The following is a 23,993-nucleotide window of genomic DNA, read 5'->3' on the forward strand; positions in this document are numbered from 1 at the left end:
CACAGGAGATCCCTGTTATCACACATTATTGTTTGGTTATGTGCCTCCCTAAAGACTGGAAGCGAAGTGTGCCACAGTGCTTTTGTATTGGATTCAGGCTGCACCTTCATACCCTGACCCATCTCACCTTCAACCTGTTCTCTGAATTCAATACGAATTAAAACCTTGGAGACTTCTGGTGGAGAGATTCATGACTAACAGGAAAAACACTGAATATTTGGAACCTCAGAAAAAATGCATTTTGTTTTTGCCCTGTTTTTCACAATCATGAGTACACTTACATTTCGGTGGAAATAAAAGAGAACCCCTTAGGGTCTTGTTTCCTGAGTTGGAAATAAAGTCATTTGAGTTGGCAAATCTTGGTGAGCAGTTACAATACTGACCTTGGGCCCTTTGTATCCATGTTGCTTGCATTTGGGCTACAGTTAGCTTCTGTCATTACTAGAGAGGGAATACTGACAGTTTGCACAAAGAAGAGAAATAGAACTCCTTCATATGTTTCTGCTTCTAGATCTCCCTTTCAGTATAACTATTTTAAATATAAAATAAATAGGGCTCTTATGACATGTACATTTGATTTCATGGTTTTTAACTTGTTATCAGGTTTAGATTTTTATGAGGATACCAATACTTACATTTCACATTGGTTCAAAAAAGTTATTTCTATGCTTTTGTCAGCCACTGTGTATGTAAAGCTAGACCTCTTGCTCTTGAAGACCTTGCAGTCTACTGGAGGAAAATATGAAGATAATTCCTCAAAAGAATGACAAGAAAAGCCACAGGCTAGGAGAAAATATTTGTGAAAAACATCTCTGTTTAAGGACTACTGTGTAGGTGCATTGATTGTAATAAATGTGCTACTCTGGCACAGGAGGGTGAAGCTATGCATATGTGGAGTCATTGTATACGTGGGGACTTTGTACTACCCACTCAATTTTGCTTTGAACCCAAAACTGCTCTAAAAAACAAAGCCTTTAAAAATAATAAAGCCAGTGAATCATACTATGAGAGAGGGATTTTAAGAAGAGTAGTAGTGAAGAAAAGAGGCAGCTTATCCTAGGGAGGTTTTGGAGAAGACTTCCCAGAAGGCACGACTTTTAGAATGGGCTTTAAAGTATAAGTAGAGTTTTACTTCTAGGAAGGTGCATGGAGGAATTCCAGGTGTAGAAGGAGATGAAAGGAAGAGAAGAAGGAGGCTAACAGGAAGGGAGAAAAGGAACAGATGAAGGAGGACGTACTCTGTGAATGGCCTGTAATTTCAAAGGAAATTAGTTTGTTGTAAACATTGGGTATTTTAGTCCTTTTATCAGCCATGCTGATGAGTTTGGAGTCTCTCTCTGGAACAAGCCATTGGCTGTTTGCAAAGAATAGAAAAACTAATATCCATTGTGTGCTTACTTTGTGGTGGTTTTTGTTAAGGATTATCACATGTAATCCTCACAATACCCCCTGAAGTTGAACATTATTGTCTCAGTTTGCCATTGAAGAAACAAAGGCAAAGAGAGGTTAAATAACTGCGCCAGCTCACAGCTAATCAGGGGCAGAGCTGAGACTCAAATCTGGACATCATGATGTCAAAACTCACATGACCAGCACACTTGAGAGGTGCTGTGGGAGAAACATTCAAAGAGAGAGTAAATGAATGCAGATCAGATGTCATTGTTCAATGTTTGTTTTTCAGGTGTCTACAAGGAAATAGCCCAGCGGCTGCAATCCCATCACACCTTCATGATGTTTCCCTTGGCTAGAAATATATTGAGAAGTGTCAAGATTCGAAGCTTTCAGCAAATAAGGGCAAGACAGAGCCACAAGAAATACTCCCCAGATTTCCATGACAAATATGGTGACACTATACTAGCCAGTGGCTCCATTTTCTGTGTTGTTGCATGGTTATTTACAGCTACACAGATTGGAATAGTATGGAACCTGTCCCCTGTTGGCAGAGTCACTCCAAAAGAATGGAATGATAAGTAACCATCACAGTTACTGTAACACAGAATTGTCTCAAAATCAACCTTTCATTTAAGCACTCTGCTGCTCATTTAAATGTAGCATAATTTAAAAATTAAAATACATTGAAACCTTTAAAGCCATTGAAAGTAGTTATTATAATGCCTGGCAACATGGTTGTAAGAGTGGATATAGATTATAGGGAATTAGGAATAACAAATATTTGAAAGGAGAATTAATAAAGCATCTGTGCTTCTGGCTTAATGATTTACACTAGGTACCCTCAGTGGATATATACACATATGTACCCTAGGAATAGTCTGGCAAATCCTGTTGAATCTTTCTTAAAACATATTCATGATCTGACCATTTAACATCCTTCAGCTTTCTCTCCCTGATATGAACCACCACACTCTCCCTGGGATTATTATAAAAACTTTCTAGCTGGTCGCCTTACGTCTACACTGATGTCCCCCCAAGCCTGCCCCCTCTACTCTGCCATACATAATCATTTTTTTTTAAAACAAAAGCCAAGTTTATTCATTTCTGGCATTTGAAGTATTTCTCGATGACATCCTTTGCTTGAGATTCTCTGCCATAGTCCTTAACCACCACGCAACTGCAACCAACCACTTTATGGGGTTTTCCCTCTGTTGATTTTATAGAGGCCTACCCATTCCCCTAGTTTCTTGTTGTCGTCAACCTTAATTAAGTTGATTTGGTGTTCAGCACAAAGAGCCTCCACCAACTTGACGTACATAGGCTCATCATAGTTGGATGCAAGTACACAAAGGTGGGCTTGGCGCTTGTCTAAGGCTTTGGCAGCTTCGCGAATTCCGCGCGCGCGAGGCCATCGTGGATGAGGGAGGTCTTCAGCACCTCGTGCAAAGCAGTATTAACGTCCATTACACCTCCAGCAGCAGTGCCTCCCTCGGCCCTGGTGGCGGGTTATGGGTGGAGCCGAATCTTGAATGCACCCAAGCCTCCGCCTCTGCGCAACTCCGCGGCTGCAGGGAAAGAGACCCATAATCATTTTTAAGCACAGTAGCCAGAACAATCATTTAAAAACATATCACTCCTTTTCTCAAAACTCAATGACTTTTAAAGATATATATATATACTAGAGGCCCAATGAATGAAATTCATGCATGGGAAGGGGGTCCCTCAGCCTGGCCTGCACCCTCTCCAATGTGGGACCCCTCCTGCAGTGATTGGGCCTAAACCGGCAGTCGGACATCCTCTCACAATCCAGGATTGCTGGCTCCTAACTGCTCACCTGCCTGCTGGCCTGATTGCCCCTAACCGCCTCTGCCTGCCAGCCTGATCACCCCCTAACTGCTCCCCTACCAGCCTGATCACCCCCTAAATGTTCCCCTGCCAGCCTGATTGCCCTCTAACTGCTACCCTCTTGGCCTGATGGCCCCTAACTGCCTCTGTCTGCTGGCTTGGTTGCCCCCTAACTGCTCCCCCCCTGCCAGCCTGATCGCCCCCTAACTGCCCCCCCCCGTCAGCCTGATCACCCCTAACCTCCTCTGCCTTGGTCCCCACCACTGTGGCTTTGTCTGGAAGATGTCTGGTCTAATTAGCATATTACCCTTTTATTAGTACACTAGTAGCCCGGTGCACGAAATTCGTGCACTGGTGTAGGGGGGGAAAGGGGCCCCTCAGTCTGGCCTTCACCCTCTCCAATCTGAGACCCCTCGGAATGTCCAACTGCCTGTTTGTGCCCACACTTTTAATAGATAACAGCTCCATTGTTGTTTCTTTCTTATGCTTAAACCATTGGAATTAGTAGGTATTTAAAGTGTGTATACATTTTGGGGGGACACCCTGTATATCTCTAGTCAGCGGTGAAAGAAACCAGCAGATTTGGAACCCCCCAGACAGGGAATCTCGCTCACTCCCCACGTCTCCCCACTTCACTTTCCACCTTCGTGAGCAGCAGGAGTTCAATGTTTTCTCTCATTAATTCGGAAAAGCACGTCCTGTCACCCGCTGCCCTGCAGGAGTGCGCTAGGCCCCAAGCAAGTAAGGCTCAGTCAGGGCAGCCTTCGCTCATGGGTGCTGGCACCCAAGGTGCACATTCCTCTACAGTCGCCCCGACTATCCCACTGTTTCACTGAGAGGACAGAATTCCTCTATGCCTCTGGGTTCTTGATCTTGAACGCTGACCGAAGGCACCTCAGCGAGGGCCGCTCATGCCCACCAGGTGTGTGTGTCTGCATCTGCTCCCACCTCAGCACCTGCATTAACCCCCTAGAGGTGATCTCGTAGCTGCACTGGCCTCTGTGGGAACAGAGTATCACCACTCCGCCCTCTCACTGTCATCTCACAGGCGCCCACCCTCAGCACCCAGAACACCCAGACACTCTCCAAAGGACGTGAGCGCATCAGAGGGATGTGTGCACATCCTGTGGGGGTGTTAGGCATGCTGGGTTGATGGAAGTGCGGTGGAGAGGCGGAGGGAACTTGTGCACGCCTTGGTTTGCAACTGTTGCAGGTGTGGGAGGGTGACAGTGTGCTGGGGGATGTTTGCACGCCAGGTAGGGATGTGCACACCTGAGGCCTCTGGCTTTGCAGATCCGCAAACCCCCGTGGTGCAGCCAGGAGGACATCAGTCTGGCCCGCCACGGTGGCTGTCCCTGCGATCCTACATCTTCTGGGCCAGGAGGCAGATCTTACGCAGCCACTCCTGGGTGCTGATGGCCTGCAGGCGCTACTTCAGCTCAGCCTGCAGGCTCTGCTTGGCGCGCTCACAGCTGTCACCACCGCCATGTGGGGAGTACAGGCCGCCCTCTGCCGACCTGCCTCCCCTGTCCAGAGGCTCTCTGTGCTGCTCACCTGCCCAGAGTGACTGGGGCTGGGCGGAAGCCAGGCGTCCTGCCCTGCCCAATCCCGGCCAATCCGCCCCTGTGCGAGCTGCCGCCCTGCCAGGAAGGGTCACGTATCCAGGTCCCGGGACCGTGGACAGCCTCAAGCACTGCCCCCCCCGCCCCCCCAACCTGGCAGGGTCACAGATCCATGTCTTGGTCCCATGGACAGCCTCAAGCACTGCCCCCTGCCTGGCAGGGTCACAGACCCAGGTCCTGGGACCACGGTCAGTCTCAAGCACTGCCCCCTGCCTGGCAGGTCACGGATCCGGGTCCCGGGACCGCGGACAGCCTCAAGCACTGCCCCCCCGCCCGGCAGGTCACAGATCCGGGTCCTGGGACTGTGGACAGCCTCAAGCACTGCCCCCAGCCTGGCAGGGTCACAGATCCGGGTCCCAGACTGCGGACAGCCTCAAGCACTGCCCCCCGCCTGGCAGGTCATGGATTCGGGTCCCAGACTGCGGTCAGCCTCAAGCACTGCCCCCCGCCTGGCAGGTCACAGATCCGGGTCCCAGACCGCGGACAGCCTCAAGCACTGCCCCCCGCCCGGCAGGTCATGGATCCGGGTCCCAGACCGCGGACAGCCTCAAGCACTGCCCCCCGCCTGGCAGGGTCACAGATCCGGGTCCCGGGACCGCGGACAGCCTCAAGCACTGCCCCCCCGCCCGGCAGGTCACAGATCCGGGTCCTGGGACTGTGGACAGCCTCAAGCACTGCCCCCAGCCTGGCAGGGTCACAGATCCGGGTCCCAGACTGCGGACAGCCTCAAGCACTGCCCCCCGCCTGGCAGGTCATGGATTCGGGTCCCAGACTGCGGTCAGCCTCAAGCACTGCCCCCCGCCTGGCAGGTCACAGATCCGGGTCCCAGACCGCGGACAGCCTCAAGCACTGCCCCCCGCCCGGCAGGTCATGGATCCGGGTCCCAGACCGCGGACAGCCTCAAGCACTGCCCCCCGCCTGGCAGGGTCACAGATCCGGGTCCCAGACTGCGGTCAAACTCAAGCATTGTCCCCCGCCTGGCAGGGTCACAGATCCGGGTCCCGGGACCGCGGACAGCCTCAAGCACTGCCCCCCACCCGGCAGGGTCACAGATCCGGGTCCCTGGACCACGGACAGCCTCAAGCAGTGCTGCCCCGCCCGCCAGGTCACAGATCCGGGTCCCAGACCGTGGACAGCCTCAAGCACTGTCCCCCATCCGGCAGGGTCACAGATCCGGGTCCTGGGACAGCGGACAGCCTTGCCTGCTGCCGCCGCTTTCAGTATGCAAATTAGCCACCATCTTGTTGCTTCAGTGTGGGGGTCCTGCTTGGGTGCCTGGCCAGCCTGGATGAGGAGATGATGGCTGTTTGCAGCTGGTCACACCCCCTTCAGGGTGGGGGTCCCCACTGGGGTGCCTGGCCAGTCTGGATGAGGAGCTGAGGGCCGTTTTCAGGCTGGTGGGCAACTAAAGCTCCCAACCTCTCCTTTTTTTCTTTTTTTTTTTTTAATTCTGGGATTTATTTACCTTCTATGGCTATCACTGGAGCTGAGAGCCGGCTTTAGCTCTGAGGCTTGGCTGCAGCTCTGGGACCTCGGCTGCTGAAAGCAGGTATCTGGGTTTGTTCTATAATTGAAACAATGTTGCGGTCCTGCTGGCTGAAGCCCAGCTGGCTGAAAGCAGGTTTCTGGGATGGTTTAGCTTCTCTACTTACAACATTGTTTCTTAGAGTGTAAGCTCAGAGGCCGGCAATGGCAGGTGGGGAACCTTGGCTTCTTCCTTCACTGGAGCAAGCAAGCCTCCTGTTCGCTTCAGCTGCCTGGCTGCCGGCCGCCATCTTGGTTGGCAGTTAATTTGCATATCTCGCTGATTAGCCAATGGGAAGGGTAGCGAAGTTATGGTTAATTACCATGTTTCTCTATTATTAGATAGGATATACACTGAGTGGCCAGATTATTATGACCACCCCATCAGTACTTCATTGGGACACCTTTTGCCTTCAATACTGTGGCGATTCTTCTTGGCATTGACTCCACAAGATGTTGAAAGGTGATGTGAGGAATCTGACACCATGCCCAATGAATAGCACTGTCCAGTTCTGTGAGATTTGATGGTTGTGGAACCAGCTGCCTAATGGCTCTTTTAACTTCGTCCCACAAATGCTCAATTGGATTGAGATCTGGTGATTGTGGGGGCCACCTAAGCAAGGTAAAGTCTCCCTCATGTTCTTGAAACCACTCCTGCACAATACAAGCACCTTGGCATGGCGCATTGTCTTTTTGGAAGAAGCCATCTCCATTGGGATACGCCATCAACATGATAGGATGAACCTGATCAGCAATGATACTTAGGTATGTTGTGCTCTTCAGATGTTGTTCCACATGAATTAAAGGGCCCAAATCATGCTAGGAAAACATGCCCAAACCATAACACTGCCCCCACCAGCTTGAAGGGCTGTACTCATGCATGTGGGGTGCATGCTTTCATGCTGTTTCTGCCAAATTCTCACTCTGCCATCTGAATGATGCAACTGGAAACGTGATTCATCGGACCACATGACTTTTTTCCAGTGCTCGACTGTCCAATCCTTGTGTTCCTGTACGAATTGGAGACGTTTTATCTTGGTAACTGCAGACAGCAAAGGGGTTCGAACAGGCCTTTGGCTAAATTGCCTACAAACGTCAGGTGGTCATAATCTGGCCACTCCGTGTATATATATGTATGATTTCAGAGAGGAAAGGAAAGGGGGAGAGAGAGAAACATGAATAATGAAAGAGAATTATTGATCGGTTGCCTCCTACATGCCTCCCACTAGGGCTCTAGCCAGCATCCCGGGCATGTGGCCTGATGGGAAATCGAACCTTGACCTGATTCACAGGTCGTTGCTCAGCCACTGAGCTACACTGGCCTGACAAAACCCAATGACTTTTATTTCACAGCAGAGTTAAAGCTACCATCCTGAGAAAGGTGCACAGGCCACTTAAAATTCTGTACTGGTTCATTTCACTCCTGCATCAAAACTTTTCCAATTGCTTTTTCTTGTTTGGGACACACTTCCTCCAGATCCTGTATGACTCATGCTCCCTCACACTTTTCAGGGTTTTGTTCACATATATTCTTTTCAGGGAAGGCTTTGGCTACCCTTTTAAAAATTGCAACCCCTCCCTGTGGCTCAGTTAACTGTCGTCCCCTGCACCAAAAGGTTGGGGGTTCGATTCCCAGTCAGGGCACATACCTAGGTTGTTGGTTCAATCCCTGGGGGTGTGTATGGGAGGCAGCTGATCAGTGTTTCTCTACTGATGTTTCTCTCCCTTCCTCTCCATCTCTCTCTAAAATCAATAAACATATCCTCTTGTGAGCTTTTTTTTTTAAAAAAAAATTGCAACTCCTACTTAAAACAGGCTTTGTCTATCCTGCTTCCTTGCTTTATTTTTCTCCATAGAAATCATCATCATCTGGCATAAGATACATGTTATTGTTTATTGTCTGTGTGAAAAACTCCATAAAAGCATAGGTTCTGGACTGCTTTTTTTTTTATGACTTTATTCCTATAACAAAGCCTGATAGATTAGGCCTTCAGTAATTATTAGATGAATTAATGGGTGCCTTTAAATAATTCAGGGCCCCTGTTAGTCTGAAATGATGAATTTGTTTACCACTGTAGGTTTGCAATGATTATAGGAGCACATATTTGTTATCTATTGCTATTTTACAAATTATCCCAAACTTAGTGACTTAAAACAATAAGCATTAGCTCACAGTTCCTATGAGTCAAGGATCTGAGGATGACTTTGCTGGAGGTCTCTGGTTCAGGATCTCACATTTCTGCAATCAAAGCCTCAGACAGGCCTATAATCATCTCCAGGCATAGCTGAGGGAAGATCCCCATCCTGACTTTCTACAGAGCTATTGATTGGCCTTAGGACCTCGCTGGATGTTGGTTGGAAATATCAATTCTCTGTTATGTGGGTCTTTCCATAGGGGAACTCACAGTGTAGCAGCTGGCTTTCCTCAAAGTAAGAGAGGGTGTCCGAGAAAGAGCCACAGTCTTTTTATAGCCTAATCTTGCAAGTAACATTCTATCACCTCCACTACTTGAAGTTTTTTTAAATATATATTTTATTGATTTTTTGCAGAGAGGAAGGGAGAAGGATAGAAAGTTAGACACATTGATTAGAGAGAAACATCTATCAGCTGACTCCTGCACACCTCCTCCTGAGCATGTGCCTGCAACCAAGGTACATGGCCTGGACTGGAATTGAACCTGGGACCCTTCAGTCCACAGGCCAATGCTCTATCCACTGAGCCAAACCAGTTAGGGCGAAGTGAAGTTTTTTTTTTTTGTTTAGTTTAGTTTAGTTTTTCTCACTAGAAGTGAGTCACTAAACCAGAGCTGTGCAAAAGGGGAGGATATTATACAAAGCGTACCTGAGGGTAAGGATCATTGGGAATGTATAGGTTGCCAACCACAGTATAGTCGCCTCTAAATGACTAACTTCAATGTAACGGTGTTATTCCTCATTCTCCAGTATATTATATTTGAATGCTATCATTATTCTCTAGATAAAGAATATTATATGTTTCTACCCATTTTTAGTCTGTGAAAGTTTCTCTAGGGTCCTTCCTAGGTATAGAATTTGTAGGTTTTAGTGAATACCCATTTTTAGTTTTATCAGTACTGCTAATTATTTCCCATAGTGATTAAATAGTTTAAATTCTCACCAACCAATGTCTACCACTTCCTCTTGGGATAATCCAAGCTCATTCTTAGAATTTTCAATCATGTTAATATTTGCTACTTTGATGAGTGTGCAGTAGTAGTTTATGCTTTAATTCGTATTTCCCTGATTACTGAAGAGTTTGAGCATCCTGTGTTAGCTTTTTGTTTTGTTTTGTTTTTCTTTCTTGTGCCTTTTCTGTTTTTTTTTTTCATTTCTATATTCAGTTCATCTTAGTTGTAGAAGCTTTTTATATATTCTGCATACTAATTGTGTTAGGGACAGATCAGAGAATAGGACCCGTATAAGCAGGCCAATCAATAGCTCTGTAGAAAGTCAGGATGAGGATCTTCCCTCAGAAGAATTATAGAATTATAGGATTAATTATGGGAATTAGAACTAATACTTAACTAAGTTTATACTTAGAAACCACAGTAATTTACCCTTTGTCAACTTGACATCAGTGTATATTTTTTTCCATATTTCCGATGAAGACAACAGCAAAACATGTTTTCACCTAACATAATGCAACTTTTCCTCTTAAAACTAACTCATGAATTCTCACAAAGTCCCTTTCCCATGGAAGGGTACCACTCTCAGCTTCCGGTCTAATGGAGCCATTGCTGTGATCCCTAGTAGAAGACAGACTTGTAGACCAGCAAAGCCCAAAGTTATGGAGGAGGAAACAAAAACTTCTCTAGTGGAGCACTAAGGGTCATTTCGGAGCAGCCGCTCCCAGATCCACTCTTGAGCCCCAGTCCTATAAATCCTGGCTCTGGGAAAAATAGCACCATGTATTTGTTGGTTATTGAGAGCATATCCAACATCTGGAAGACATTGCCTCAGCTTTGCAAGGTGGTGTTATGCAGCTATTGCTGTAACTAACACTTCAAAAGGTCATTATACCATTCTGTCTGCGGAGGGAAACATCGTACCTATATTTACACGAGACCATTAATGTACTTCATTGCTGTAAAATACATTTCTTGATCAGAATCTGCTCTGCTGTATGCTATGGTGTTAAATGAGACATTTTGCAATTTCATAGATGAAGATATTTACAGAAAAGTCACAGGAGAGAAGGTAAAACTATATTGTTAGAAACTGTATTCAAAGAACAAAGTGCCACCTTTTCCTTGATGGAAATGGTCCAATGAAATTCAGCTGGCACTGATGGCTACCTGCTTCCTTCCCCTCCCCCAAGGAATGCTGCAAATGGAGGTACAGTATTTGGTCGACTGGGCACTGAACAATGACTATAAACAGATTAGTCCTTATGAGTGCATGTACCTTGTTGAGCCCACACATAACCTCCATTCCTGCTGTCATGACCATTTTATCTCTGAGCCATTGTGGAGGCTTGGAGTGGCTGAGATAGAATGGGTTATAGTGATGATTAGTACTCCTCTGCTGAGTATCTTTCTAAGTATTTAGATCAGGGGTGGGGAACATCAGGCCTGTGGACCATGGAAGGCCCTCAAAATCATTTGATCTCAGGGATAATGAATAAGGCGATATCTCTGTGCCAGACTCTTCACTCATGCCTTAACTGGTTTAACAGATGCACTGTGTGGCGCCTCCAAAGATGTGCTGTAATGAAAATGAAGGGGAGATTGCAAGCCAATTATCAGTAACCATTTTTAAGAGAGATTTCAACTATGAATTCACTCTTTTTAAGGGAAGTTTCTGCTAATTTTGGAAATTGTTAAAATATGATAGTTGCTCGTTTGTTACAAGTATAGAACAGTGCATGGATGTACAACATCATGGAATTTTTCATGTTTTGCTATAACAGCAGTTGCTTTCCTGGGGGAGATGACATTAATTTGAGCAGTATCTCTTATTTTCCAATAACCTTTTACATTACAAAAAAAAATCTGCAACTTCATTTTCTTTCCCTATCTGGAAACCATAGAAACCAATGTGAAATTATAGCTAAGAAGTTCGTCACTGGGCTATCTCAAGCTGATCTCCATGGAAACATTTCACATTTTCCTGAAATGAAAGATCTTCCAATCAGACATACACCCATAACTGATGGGTGTTTGATAAATATAACAACAAAAAAGTATATGGATATGTTATTATATAATACATGCAGGACAATTTTAAAACTATCTTATAAATGAGAAAATTTAAGTGGTAAGTATGATGCTAACTACAGAAATAAAGATACGGTTTTGAGAACAATGATCTATCACTTTTTTAAAATATTGTTCTTTCTTGATGTTTACATTAAAGGCAAGTTCCTAAAATAGTATAGACTTTGAATTCAGGAAGATTTATATTTAGAATCTAGCTCTACCCCTTTAGCTGGCTCATCTCTCCCATGTTCTTATAAAGTTGAGGGAAATAATACTTGATTTACAGAATTTTCAGATTAAATAAGTTACATGTTTAATAAAACTATAAATTTTTATCTGGTACAATGGATAAATGAGTGATGGAAGTTGGATGATGAGGATAATTTCAGCCCATTAATGAACCGTCAAGGAATAGTACTACTCTAGGTGATAGAGACTAAAGATGGATGCCACATTCTCTAATATCGAGCCACTGCTCAATGTAGTTTTGGTATTACATACAAAGGCTAACCCTACTTTAAAACTCAGATATTGAAATCTTCATTTTCAAAAGTGGTGTTTGGACTTTGGGTCATGTAAGAATGGGCTGTAAAATAAGCTGCAAGGTAAAAATTGTATTTTCAAAATTATTTTACACATAAAACAGTATTTGTTTAATGTAGTTTTCTGTTCGAAATAGAATGTGTACAGCAAAATACATTAACTGAGATGTATGCATGACAAATATAGCGTAAATAGTGTGAGGACATGCCCTTTTGTAAGAGCACAATGAAAGTGATAAAGCACTCAGGAGCATGTAGACTTACAGAGCAGAGGAATCGATGGAATGTTCTGCCCTATATGCATATTTTATCTTTTTGTTGTCTCTGTTATTCTGTATCTATGTCTCAGCCCCCTGTTTCTCTCTCTCTCTGTCTCCAAGCCTAGGTAGGTAAATTTGATTAAGTTAAATGCATATACGATGTGACTCCACTATATTACCATGGAAACAATATTAACATTAAGCAGCTTTTAAACTCTTTCAGCTGAAACACATGCTGAATGATGGATGTATGACAAACTTCCGTAAATTCAGAATTTACTTTTTCAAAAACTAGAGAAAGCAATAAGAACATGCATTTTCTGGGTTAATAAGTCATATGTATTCACAAAAGTATTTTAGGCATACGAATCACACTGCTTATAGAATTTCTCAAACTTTTTAAGGAAATAACTAAAGATTCATAAGCCATGTGATAATTTATATGTATGTCAGGTATGTTACAGAACTATGTTTAAACTTTCTGTTCCTCAGGTTAACATAGGCTTGCAGTTATGTCAAATTTCTTTTTAAATCTTCACCTGAGGATATTTTTCCATTGATCTTTTAGAGAGGGAAAGACAGAGAAAGACATGGTTGTGAGAGAAACACAAAGACTGATTTCCTCCTGCACATGCCCCAGCCAGGGCAAGGAGCCTGCAACCAAGGTATGTCCCCTTGACCAGATCGAACCCAGGACCCTTTGGTCTGCAGGCTGATGTTTTATCACTGAGCCGAACAGGCTAGGGCATGTCAAATTTCAAGTGCACTGTATTTGGCCACATACCTTTTTCTCAATGAAACACATTCTAATATGTATGAGGGGCATATATTAGAAAAAAGCCTTAAGTTCAATTTCTTTTACCCTAATTTTATTACTATTTAACATTTTTAAATTTCAGTTCTCTCTCTATATAAAAGCCTAAACTACTGTTTGACCAGTCGACCATTTGATTGGTCGACCAATTGCTATGATGTGCACTGACCACCAGGGGGCAGATGCTCAATGCACAGGATCAGCTCCCTCCTGTCTAGATCGGGCCTGTGGGGATTGAGCTGAAACCAGCTCTCCAACATCCCCTGAGGGATTCCAGATTGTGAGAGGGCACAGGCCAGGACAAGGGACCCTACCGGTGCACGAATCCATGCACCAGGCCTCTAGTTAGTTTATAAAAGTAGTCAAGAAAAACACAATTAGAAGCATAAGAACTGGAAAGCAGGAGCCATTCATTTGCAGATGATAGAATTATATATGTGGAAAACTGATAGAATTGGTGGGGAAACGACACATGATAAGATGATTTTAGGGTGATATCAGATTATAAAATCATAAAATCAACATTCAATAAGATGATAGGGATGAGATAAAGGGAAAATAACCACATAGAATAGATATATGTAAACTTATATTCAACAAGTGTCTGTTTGTCTCTATGAACAGATGAAAACACATACAGTGTTCTTAGATGGGGAGACTCAATGTCATATAGAATTTAGCCTTCCCTGAGATAATTTGTAACATTAAAACTTCCCAAGAAAATACTGAAAATGATATTTCTTTGGAATTTGGCAAGTTAATATAAAACTTATTTAGCAGAGCAAATAATAACCATACATGAAAATTCCAGAAATAGTGGTGACTCTACAAGTTATTAAAACATTTTCCAGAGTCTCTATCTCTAAAGCATTATGCTGTTGTGAACAAATGGAAGAAAGACTGATATGAAAGAACAGGGAATTAGTAAATAGACCTAATTGTATATGAAAAGTTAATAAATGAAAAAGACAGTATTTAAACTGGAGAAAAGATGAACTTTAATAAGTAGTGTTGGGATAACTAGTTAGTCATAAGGAAAATAGATAAAAATGTATCAATTTCTAACACTGTAGACAGAATAAATTCCAACTGGTTTAGAGCTCTAAATTTTAAAAAAGATGTAGGTGATAAAATAAGAAGAAAACATGGGGAAATTTATGACATAAGAAAAATTATTGAAAAATATTAATAAATTTAACCATATTAAGATTAATTTTTGTATTGCAAGAATTTAATAAGAAAAGTGTAAAACACTATGACTAATTGGAAAAGGTGTTTAAAAATTGTCAGTGTAAAGAGTTACTATCCCTAATACATAAATGCCTTCTGAAGGGAGAAAGGTAAGATCAGTGGGCAATTGATATGAGCAGAGAGTTCACAGAAAAAGAGATGCAAATTGCTCTTTTATATATGAAAATATAACTCTCCGTAATAAAAGAAATGTGCTAGCTAAAGCAAAACTGAGATACTCTTTCTCACCAATCAGACTGGGAAAAGTCCCAAACTGACTGTATTTTGATGAGGCTCAGGGAAAACAGGCACTGCCGGGCATTGCCGTTGGAAATGCAGAATGGTAAGTCTCCCTGGAGAGGATCTGACAACATTCTGCATTTATCCTTCGACCCAGCACCCTCATTTCGGGTAATCCATCTCAAAATGCACTGGCAAATACATGAAAACGTATGTGCAGAATGCTATTCATGCCAATGCTTTTGTAATAACAAAATAAATTGTAAATAGCCAGTTATTAAACTCTTGTCTCAGCCTCAAAACCCACTGGTAGTATTACAGTACTGACCTGAAGTGCAGTCTGGGCCTCTACTGACATTTGTTTGCCTCCTGGCTTGTTAGTCTCTGCCTGCAGGGGGCACTGTTCTGAGACTGGCGCTCTGGATGGGGGAATAAAGGATGCTAGCTAGCTTTTCTGTTTTGCCTCCTCTTCCTTTGAGTGTCACAATAGCAACATCTCTCCACTCCAGCAATAAGAATTTGTTCCCCACTGATTTAAATACGGCCTTTATCGTGTATTAAATGCTTTTGTCTGGAGCTTGTCATGTTGATTACACATTCATATGTAAGAACAAACAACATCTAGAAAAACCTGGACTTTTTAATAAGTGGTGTTGGACTAACTGTTTAATCACAGGAAAAAGAGATAAAACTGATTTCATTTCTGGCATTCTTCACAGGATTGATTCCAAATTGTTCTGAGATTTACATATTTTAAAAATGAAATCATAGAAGTGGAAGAAAATGGGAGCACTAAGGTATCACAGGAGCAGTAACTATAGGAAACAACAACCAGCTATGACAGGGGAAACAGGGGGGAAGGTACAGTTATTGAAACTCAGACGCATAAAGAGGGGTCAACAGAACTGGCACTGAGACCTCTGAGGGACGGGCACTGCATGACGGGTGCTGGTATCTTTGAGTCTGGAGTCTGCAGACTGGCATCCAGTGAAAGGCAACTAGCAGGCTTCTTACCTGTTACAGCATGATAAGTGTGCGACTGTGAGAATCAGAAAAAACCTCATCAACTACCCCCTTCAGAGGATATTAGGAAATCATCTCAGTATTTTGAAAACTGGAATATATGTAAAAAAGAATCTAGCATTCATCTTGCCTATTCTGTACGAATTCTAACAAAGGATAAACAAGTCGGGATTTGTTTCTTTTTATATTCTAGCTATTAAGTAAAAAAATGAGAATTTTTCAAAAATACAGTCATTCAGATGAAAGAATGGATTTAAATAATAATTCATGACTACTAATATTGTAAAATAAAAGAAAATGAGAAATAATATGTCTACTGGTGGAAGAACATATACCTTCCATGAATTACTATTTCCGTCCCCCTTCCCCCCCAAAAAATTGAATGCACACCTGACTACCAATAAGGAGATAAGGAGATAGAGCGATATTTTGGACACCATGGAGCTACAGTAGGCAAAATCAAGACTAGGAAACTCTTTTGAACAAATATCCATTGTCCTCTGCAAATAAATGGCAAAGAAAGACATAGAGTGAATGGGAACATATATACAAGGTGAACCAAAAAATGTATGCACACTTTAACAGCTGATAACTCAACTTTGAAAATGAAATGTATTTCAATAAACACTGTCTTTATAATTATTCAAAATGTGTGTATACATTTTTGGGACATGCTATCCTAATTATAAAAACCCAGGGTCTGTAACGACTGAAGGCTGGACCAACCGGAAGTCAGTGCTGAGGTCAGTGCTAGGTTGCCCTGGCAACCTAGCACTGACTGCCACTGCTGCAGGTGCTGTGACCCAGCACTGACTGCTGAGGGGGCTGCGGATCAGGCCCAGAGAGAGGCCCAAAGAGAGAGGCAGGGTCTGATCCGCAGCCTCCGTGGCAGCTGTTGATCAGCTGTTACCTCTCTCATTCTCTCTGGGCTTCACCAGCAGCTTCACCTCTGTTTCTCTCTGGGCTTCCCCGGGGCAGCTGATCAGCCCCGCATCCCTGATCAGACCCAGAGATAGGCTCGGAGACGCTGACTGGCATAGAAACTGACCAATCAGAACCAAATCTGGGTGAAGTGCGAGGAGCCTATGGCTGCCTAGGAGGCGGAGCTTTTGACTCTGACTGGCATGGAAACCAACCAGTCAGAACCTAACCTGGGTGAACTACAAAGGCAGAACCTAAGGTGGGGGCTGAAGAGGGGTTTTAAGGGCAACAGCTGTTTGGTGTAAGGTGTAAGAAAGTGGTTCAATTTTTTAATGACCAGTTTGGCAGTATAGTGTATATGGCTAGCTATCAGTCCAGATACAGGGATTATGTATTTTTGTCTGCCAAGAGCATTTCTTCCTGCTGAAAAGGCTTTTGCCCCCATTTAAGAAATCCTATCCTATATAATCTATCTATACTAGTAAAAGGGTAATATGGTTATCCAGGGGTCCTCAAACATTTTAAACAGGGGGCCAGTTCACTGTCCCACAGACTGTTGGAGGGCCGGACTATAGTTTAAAAAAAAACTATGAACAAATTCTTATGCACATTGCACATATCTTATTATTATTATTTTTTTAAATATATTTCATTGACTTTCCACAGAGAGGAAGGGAGAAGGATAGAGAGCTAGAAACATCAATGAGCGAGAAACATCGATCAGCTGCCTCCTGCACAACCCCCACTGGGGATGTGCCCGCAGCCAAGGTATATGCCCCTGACCGGTATCGAACCTGGGACCCTTCAGTCCACAGGCCGATGCTCTATCCACTGAGCCAAACCGGTTAGGCCCACATATCTTATTTTGAAGTAAAAAAACAAAATGGGAACAAATACAATATTTGTATTTTCATGCGGCCCGCGGGCCATAGTTTGAGGACCCCTGTGCTAATTAGACCAGGTCGACAGGCCATCTTCCGGACATCCGACTTCCTTCCGGACAAAGCCATGGTGGTGGGGGCCAAGGCAGAGGCAGTTAGGGGCTATCAGGCCAGCAGGGGAGGGCTGTTGGGGGCAAGATCAGGCAGGAGGGGAGGGCAGTTGAGGGCAACCAGGCTGGTAGGGGAGGGCCATTGGCGGTGAGATCAGGCCAGCAGGGGAGGGCTGTTGGGACAAGATCAGGCCAGCAGAGGAAGGCAGTTGGGGCAACCAGGGCGGCAGGGGAGGGCAGTTGGTGATGAGGTCAGGCTGGCAGGGGAGGGCAGTTGGGGGCAACCAGGCTGGCAGAGGAGGGCATTTGGGGGGCGAGATTAGGCTGGAAGGGGAGGGCAGTTAGGGGTGATCAGGCAGGCAGGCAGAGAGGTTAGGGGGAATCAGGCAGGAAGGCAGAGGCAGTTAGGGGCGATCAGTCAGGCATGCAGATGAACGGTTAGGAGCCAGTGGTCTCAGTTTGTGAGAGGGATGTCCCTGATTGGAGAGGGTGCAGGCTGGGCTGAGCCCCCGCCCCCACCCCCACCCCCCCGCACGATTTCGTGCACTGGGCCACTAGTCTATATATATAAAAGCCTAAGCAACTGAACGACCGAATGACCAAACAGCTGGTCAACTGGTTGTTATAACATGTGCTGATCACCAGGGGGCAGATGCTCAATGCAGGATCTGCCCCCTGGCGGTTAGTTCCTCCTACAGCCAACCTCCTGTGACCAGCCAACCTCCCACGATCCCTCCCCCCAGCCCCCAGCCAGCATCCTGAAATTCCCCCCTGCCCAAGCCGGCTGCCCCCCTGATTAGCCCTGATCACCGGCCAGGCCAAGGGACCTCACCCATGCACAAATTCGTGCACCAGGCCTCTAGTCCTATATAATACAAAGGTAATATGCAAATTGACCAAATGGCGGAACGACTGGTTGCTATGACATGTACTGACCACCAGAGGGCAGATGCTCAACACAGGAGCTACCCCCTGGTGGTCAGTGTGCTCCCACAGGGGAAGCCCCGCTCAACCAGAAACAGAAACCAGGTTGATGGCTGGCCAGAGCCTCTCCTGCCTCTGCAGCAGCACCAAGGATGTCCAACTGATGGCTTAGGCCCGCTCCATGTGGAGACCGGCACCCCCAGAGGGCTCCCAGACTACAAAAGGGTGCAGGCCGGGCTGAGGGATCCCCCATCCCACGAATGCACGAATGTTGTGCACTGGGCCTCTAGTATATTAAATAAAACATAAAATTTACTGTTATGGATCATCCTTGGATCCTGATTCAAAGAAATGACTAAAAATATGAGACAATAGGGAATTTGAACACTGATTGAACATGTGATGATATTAAATATTGTTTAAGTTGTAATGATATGGCCTTGTTAAAAATAAAAGAATATTATACACCCTAGGACATCCTAAGAGATACACTATAAGACATCTTCTAGAATTTGTTTCAAAATAATCCAGTGTGGCCCTGGCTAGTTTGGCTCAGTGGATAGAGGGTCGGCCTGTAGACTGAAGGGTCCTAGGTTTGATTCTGGTCAAGGGCACAGGCCCGGGTTCTGGGCTCAATTCCCAGTCAGGGGCCTGTAGGAGACAGCCAATCAATGATTCCCTGTCTTTGATGTTTCTATCTCTCCTTCTCCTTTCCTCTCTGAAATCAATAAAATATATTTTTAAAAATCCAGTGTGTGCGTTAGGGTTGGCCTCAGAAGTGAAACCAGAGTGGCCATTTTTTTGAAAATATTCAGTTAGAACTTCATGAGTTCATGTGAGTTCATTTTCTATATTCTATTTTTGTATTTAGATTTTGAAATTTTCCACAATAAAAATAAATACATTTAGGTTATTCATTTGTAGTGTATTTTTGGTAATCATTGTGATTAATAATGATGACAGAGTGCCTTCATTTGAATACTGTGGCATTTTGATCCCTATAAATATGCATTATTTCTTTAAATTCCCCAATAAACATGTAATATTTGTAAGATTATTCTCATTTGTTTGATGTCAAAGCTTTTACTCTTTCAACTACTTACCTTTCTGTCATTCTATATAATGAGTGAAATTTGATAAAAAAAATTCAGTTGCAAGTTTATCAATGAAGAAGTTCTTTTAATACTGATGGCTAATAATTATTAAATAATAACACATTATTATTATGTGCCAGGCATTGTTTTAAGAATTTTGTGTGCTATTTCTTTGATACCCTTAACTATCCTATGAAGTAGAACTTTTATTAACTAAATGTATTTTATTGTGCTTGGAAAGCTTGTATGATTTGAGAGTTACCTATCTAGACTCTAAGTTATTTCTTTTCTGTTAGACATATAAACTCATCCTTTGTTACTATTAGAAATTATATGATACTGTACTAAGGAGCCTTATACACACATTTTTAATCTGCTCTTGGTATTTTTAAGTAAAGTCTTATGAGAGACATTTACAGCCATAACTATTTTTAAACTTTTGACATATATTATCAAAATGCTCTTTAGAATAATTTTTTCCAGCTTCCACCAGTCTATATGGAATTCAGTATACTTTAGTCCCATTAGTAATCTTATTTTTAAAAGCAAAATTAACAACCAAGAATTAAAAAATGCCATTCATATTTGTATGTTATGATCAATAGCATCAGATATTTTAAACATTTTTTTTAGTGATTTTTAAAGAGAGAGGAAGGGAGAGCAAGCCAGAGAAACACTGATGTGAAAGTGAATCATCAATCAGTTGCCTCCTGCATACCCCCTACTGGGGATTTAGCCCACAGCCTGAGCATGTGCCCTGACCAGGAATTGAATAGGCAACCTTTTGGCACATAGGATAATGCTCAACCAGCAGAGCTACACGGGCCAAGGCAAGCATCAGATATCTATATATATAAAAGGATAATATGCGAAGTGTCCCCTCGGGAGTTCCACCGGAGACCAGGAGTTCGATTGCTCACTATGACGTGCGCTGACCACCAGGGGGTGGCACAGAATGAAGGAAGGCCCTGGTGTGCAGCCGGAAGTCCCCCATTAGCCCTGATTGCCAGCCAGTCCTAGGGACCCTACCCGTGCATGAATTTTGTACACTGGGCTCTAGTTTTAAAATAAGATCATTTTGTATGTGGATGTATGCATGTGCTTATGTATTTTCCCTGACATTCTTGTCCTATTCAGTTGTAAGATTTTTTTTTGCATAGGAAACTGTCAGTTCTTTTAGTCATATATGCTGCAAATGTTTTATTTTATTATTTGCCTTTTAAATTTGTTCAGGATATTTTGACAGGTGAATTTTTTATTTTGATGCAGTCATTTAATAAATCATTTCCTGTGACTTTTTCCAGTGATCTTTTCTGCTGGGACAGTCTTTTGGGATCACACCATCAGAAAAGCATTGATGGAGTTGTTTATTAGTTGATTTTTTTTTGACACATAATTCTCTCCTTTGTCCGAAATGTTCTATTCAACTGATTTCCTTTCACAGCCTTGAATTTACCAAGGTCTTTGCCAACTTGGGCCAGGAAAGACATGTTGTCATGCCTGCTCTGTAGGCAGTGCAAAGCTGTACCAACTTATCCAAAGCTGTTTTGTAGTTTAAATTGGTGAAAAGTCCTGGCTGTCAGAGAACCTGATCCCAGCAGGGAATCCCTGGCATTGAGCTGAGGAGCATCTCATTATCAGTCTAAGGCTGCTGATCAGTGTGTGACTAGAGACTCACCATTTCCTTACTGAGTGAGCACACACATGGCTTTGATGGAAACAGGTCATGGGTAGAAAAGACAGAGGAGAATTAATTGAAAAGCATCAATGTTTTTAAAGTAGAATTTAATTTTTGTTGGCATTGTTTCTTTAATGATGGCATAAGAGATATTTAGCAAAATGCTTGGAGAATTTCAATCATGGTTGTAGCTGAAATCCCAAAGTTTCCTCTCAATATTTAATTCACATAGAGTACATATTTGACCAGATAATTTTAATGACAACAAAATAAATCATTCCATTAATACTTCAGAGATGATTTCTCATTTCTGTTTTTACTATGCATAATTAGAGTGAGACTTAAAGCAAATGTGAATTTTGAAGCCTGATTTTTGTTAGGAAATCTTATTTTAAGAAGCATTTTTAAACACATTTCCTGCTATTCTTAACATTACTTTTTTATTTGTAACAAAATAATACAAGTAAATGCTTTTAAAAACTCAAGCAGTATAGAGAGGTTTAAAATAAAAAAACCATAATCTCCCATACCATCTCCTTTTCTCTTAAGTCTCTTATTGTAATAATTTTACAGCTTTCTAATTGTTTTTCTGTTTTTATTTCTTCTTGTGTCTCTACATCATAAACTTAAATTGGTATTTCTTGGTTAATCTATTTCAGTCATTTGTATGGATATCCTTGTATGATAGATGAGTATTTAATATTTCCTTTCTTGTACCACCCTATCCCCATTTTGGAGGTTGCAAACCTTTTCAAACCTCTGCAAGTTAGAGTTAAAATTCTTTTTTCAAAAATTCTCTTCAAGTCTCTGGTAATTGATATTTTCATCATAGTAACTTCTTCACATTTTTTATCCTGATCTTCCTTTTGATAAAGGTTTTTCTTCAGTTTCTGGGAATTCTTGATTATCATTTCATATTGAGAATGACTGGCAATGCTGTGTCAACTAATGGTCCTTGGCTGGAATTCAGTGCCAACAGGAATCCATAATTTTTGGTATGGTAAAAACGGAAACTTTATTCAGTGCAAAATAGCTCAATTATGACACAGCACCACTGTGAGGCAGCCCTGGGGCCAGGCAGCTCAGGGGCCAGTCCCCTCTCCAGGGAGACAGCTTTGCTTTGCTCCTCAATGGTCTGGCCTGCTCTATGCTGGTCTGCTCTGATCTGGGCCAGTCTGCTCTGGCCTACCCCACTCTGCTCTGGCAAGACATTTTTGGTGCTTCAGCTCAGCCCAGGGAATACAGTCTTTAGTCTTTGGTTCAAAGGGAAAGTGCACTCCCAGAGCCTGAGGGGAGCTGGCTTATATGGACAGAAGTTCCTTCCCCTGGTCCCTGATTGGTCTGTCCTCATTCAAATGAAGACTCCAAATCCTTGCAGTTTGATTTGTCCTAAAGGCACTGTCCTGACTGGTCAATGTAGAGCCTCTCTGGTGGGTCAGAGCTGCACAGCTCCGATTGGATGGGAAAAGCCCCAGTCTTATTGGTTGAAATAGGATTACAGAAACTCCTTTATAAAGGCTGGCTCAGCTAGCAGAGACACAGTGCAGGCAGGCAGTTCAGTTCAGGCTTCTCCCTGAAGTGCAGTTTGGGTGAGAGGCCCCTGTGTGGAAATGGCTGCTAGGCTCTGTTTTAAAACTTAAGCCCAATTAGCTATCAAGCCCTTCTTAATAGGTGTCTTCTTTCTCAGGGTTCATACTTTGGTGTATTGATGGAGCTTATCAACTGGCAGGCTTTAGAATAATCGAGCAGGGAGCACTTCAGTTTCACTAGAAATAAGTCATCCTTGCCCTCACCTGCCTAGGGGCTAGCGGTAAATGGAGATTATTTCAGACCTTCGTAAATATAACACAGACTTGTTGTATTTGGAAGCTCAGCTTCCTCCATTTCTGGTTTCTTAAATTGTAGGATGCTTGTTCTCCATATTTCTCAAATCCCCTGTCTGCTAAAAGCCCTCATCCCACTGTATTATTTTCATTTATATTTTTACTCTATTATCCCTTTATAGAAGAAATGTGGCTGTGGCTTCAGCAGAGCTAGGAGCAGAGCCAGTGCCCAGAGTTTTTGCTCCATGCTGGAGTAGTGTTCAGTTGGGCATTTGGCTAGCTTCGCTTGTGTTCCCAGCTGCAGTTCATCAGTCCATTGCCTGTGGGGTCCACAGGGCCACATGGCTTGGAGGAAACACGGGCAGGAACAAATAAGACACACAAGCCGCCTGGCTGGCGTGGCTCAGTGGTTAAGCATCGACCTATGAACCAGGAGGTCACAGTTCGATTCCGGTCAGGGCACATGCCTGGGTTGTATACTTGATCCCTACTGTGGGGCGTGCAGGAGGCAGCCAATCAATGATTCTCTCTCATCATTGATGTTTCTATATCTCTCTCCATCTCCCTTTCTAAAACCAATAAAATATATATTTAAAAACAAAAAGAAAGACACACAAGCCAAGAGAATTCCTTTGTTTGGGGGATTATGTATAGCAAAATTTTCACAGGATTGCATTGGCTCCACCCCTTCTAGACAGTGATTTCTGTTCCCAGGTTTGACTGACAGGCATTTTCCCTATGTCCTCTCAACTTTACTGCCCATGTGTCCATTTCCTCTCTGTCTAGTCCCTTCCCCCAGTAATCTGTGGGGACTGGTCCGTGGTTCCCTGGGGTGTGAAATTGAAGCTGCCCAA

The 23,993-nt window shown here is 43.4% G+C and overlaps 1 protein-coding gene and 1 pseudogene across 2 annotated transcripts; one reads left to right on the forward strand and one right to left on the reverse strand.

Moving 5' to 3' along the window:
* Positions 1-1,728: 1,728 nt before the first annotated feature.
* Positions 1,729-1,974, forward strand: COX7B2 (cytochrome c oxidase subunit 7B2; the record flags this gene model as incomplete). The annotated part of the gene is made up of 1 exon (XM_081088394.1): positions 1,729-1,974. One exon carries the CDS (start codon positions 1,729-1,731, stop codon positions 1,972-1,974), a length of 246 nt encoding a protein of 81 aa, XP_080944520.1.
* A 516-nt stretch (positions 1,975-2,490) lies between these two features.
* On the reverse strand, positions 2,491-2,940 carry LOC308517271 (small ribosomal subunit protein eS12-like; annotated as a pseudogene). The gene has a single exon. The product of its transcript is annotated as a small ribosomal subunit protein eS12-like (transcript).
* Positions 2,941-23,993: the final 21,053 nt, after the last annotated feature.

The sequence above is a fragment of the Myotis nattereri genome, assembly GCF_964212035.1.
Source record: "Myotis nattereri genome assembly, chromosome: 1".
NCBI classification, from domain to species: domain Eukaryota; kingdom Metazoa; phylum Chordata; class Mammalia; order Chiroptera; family Vespertilionidae; genus Myotis; species Myotis nattereri.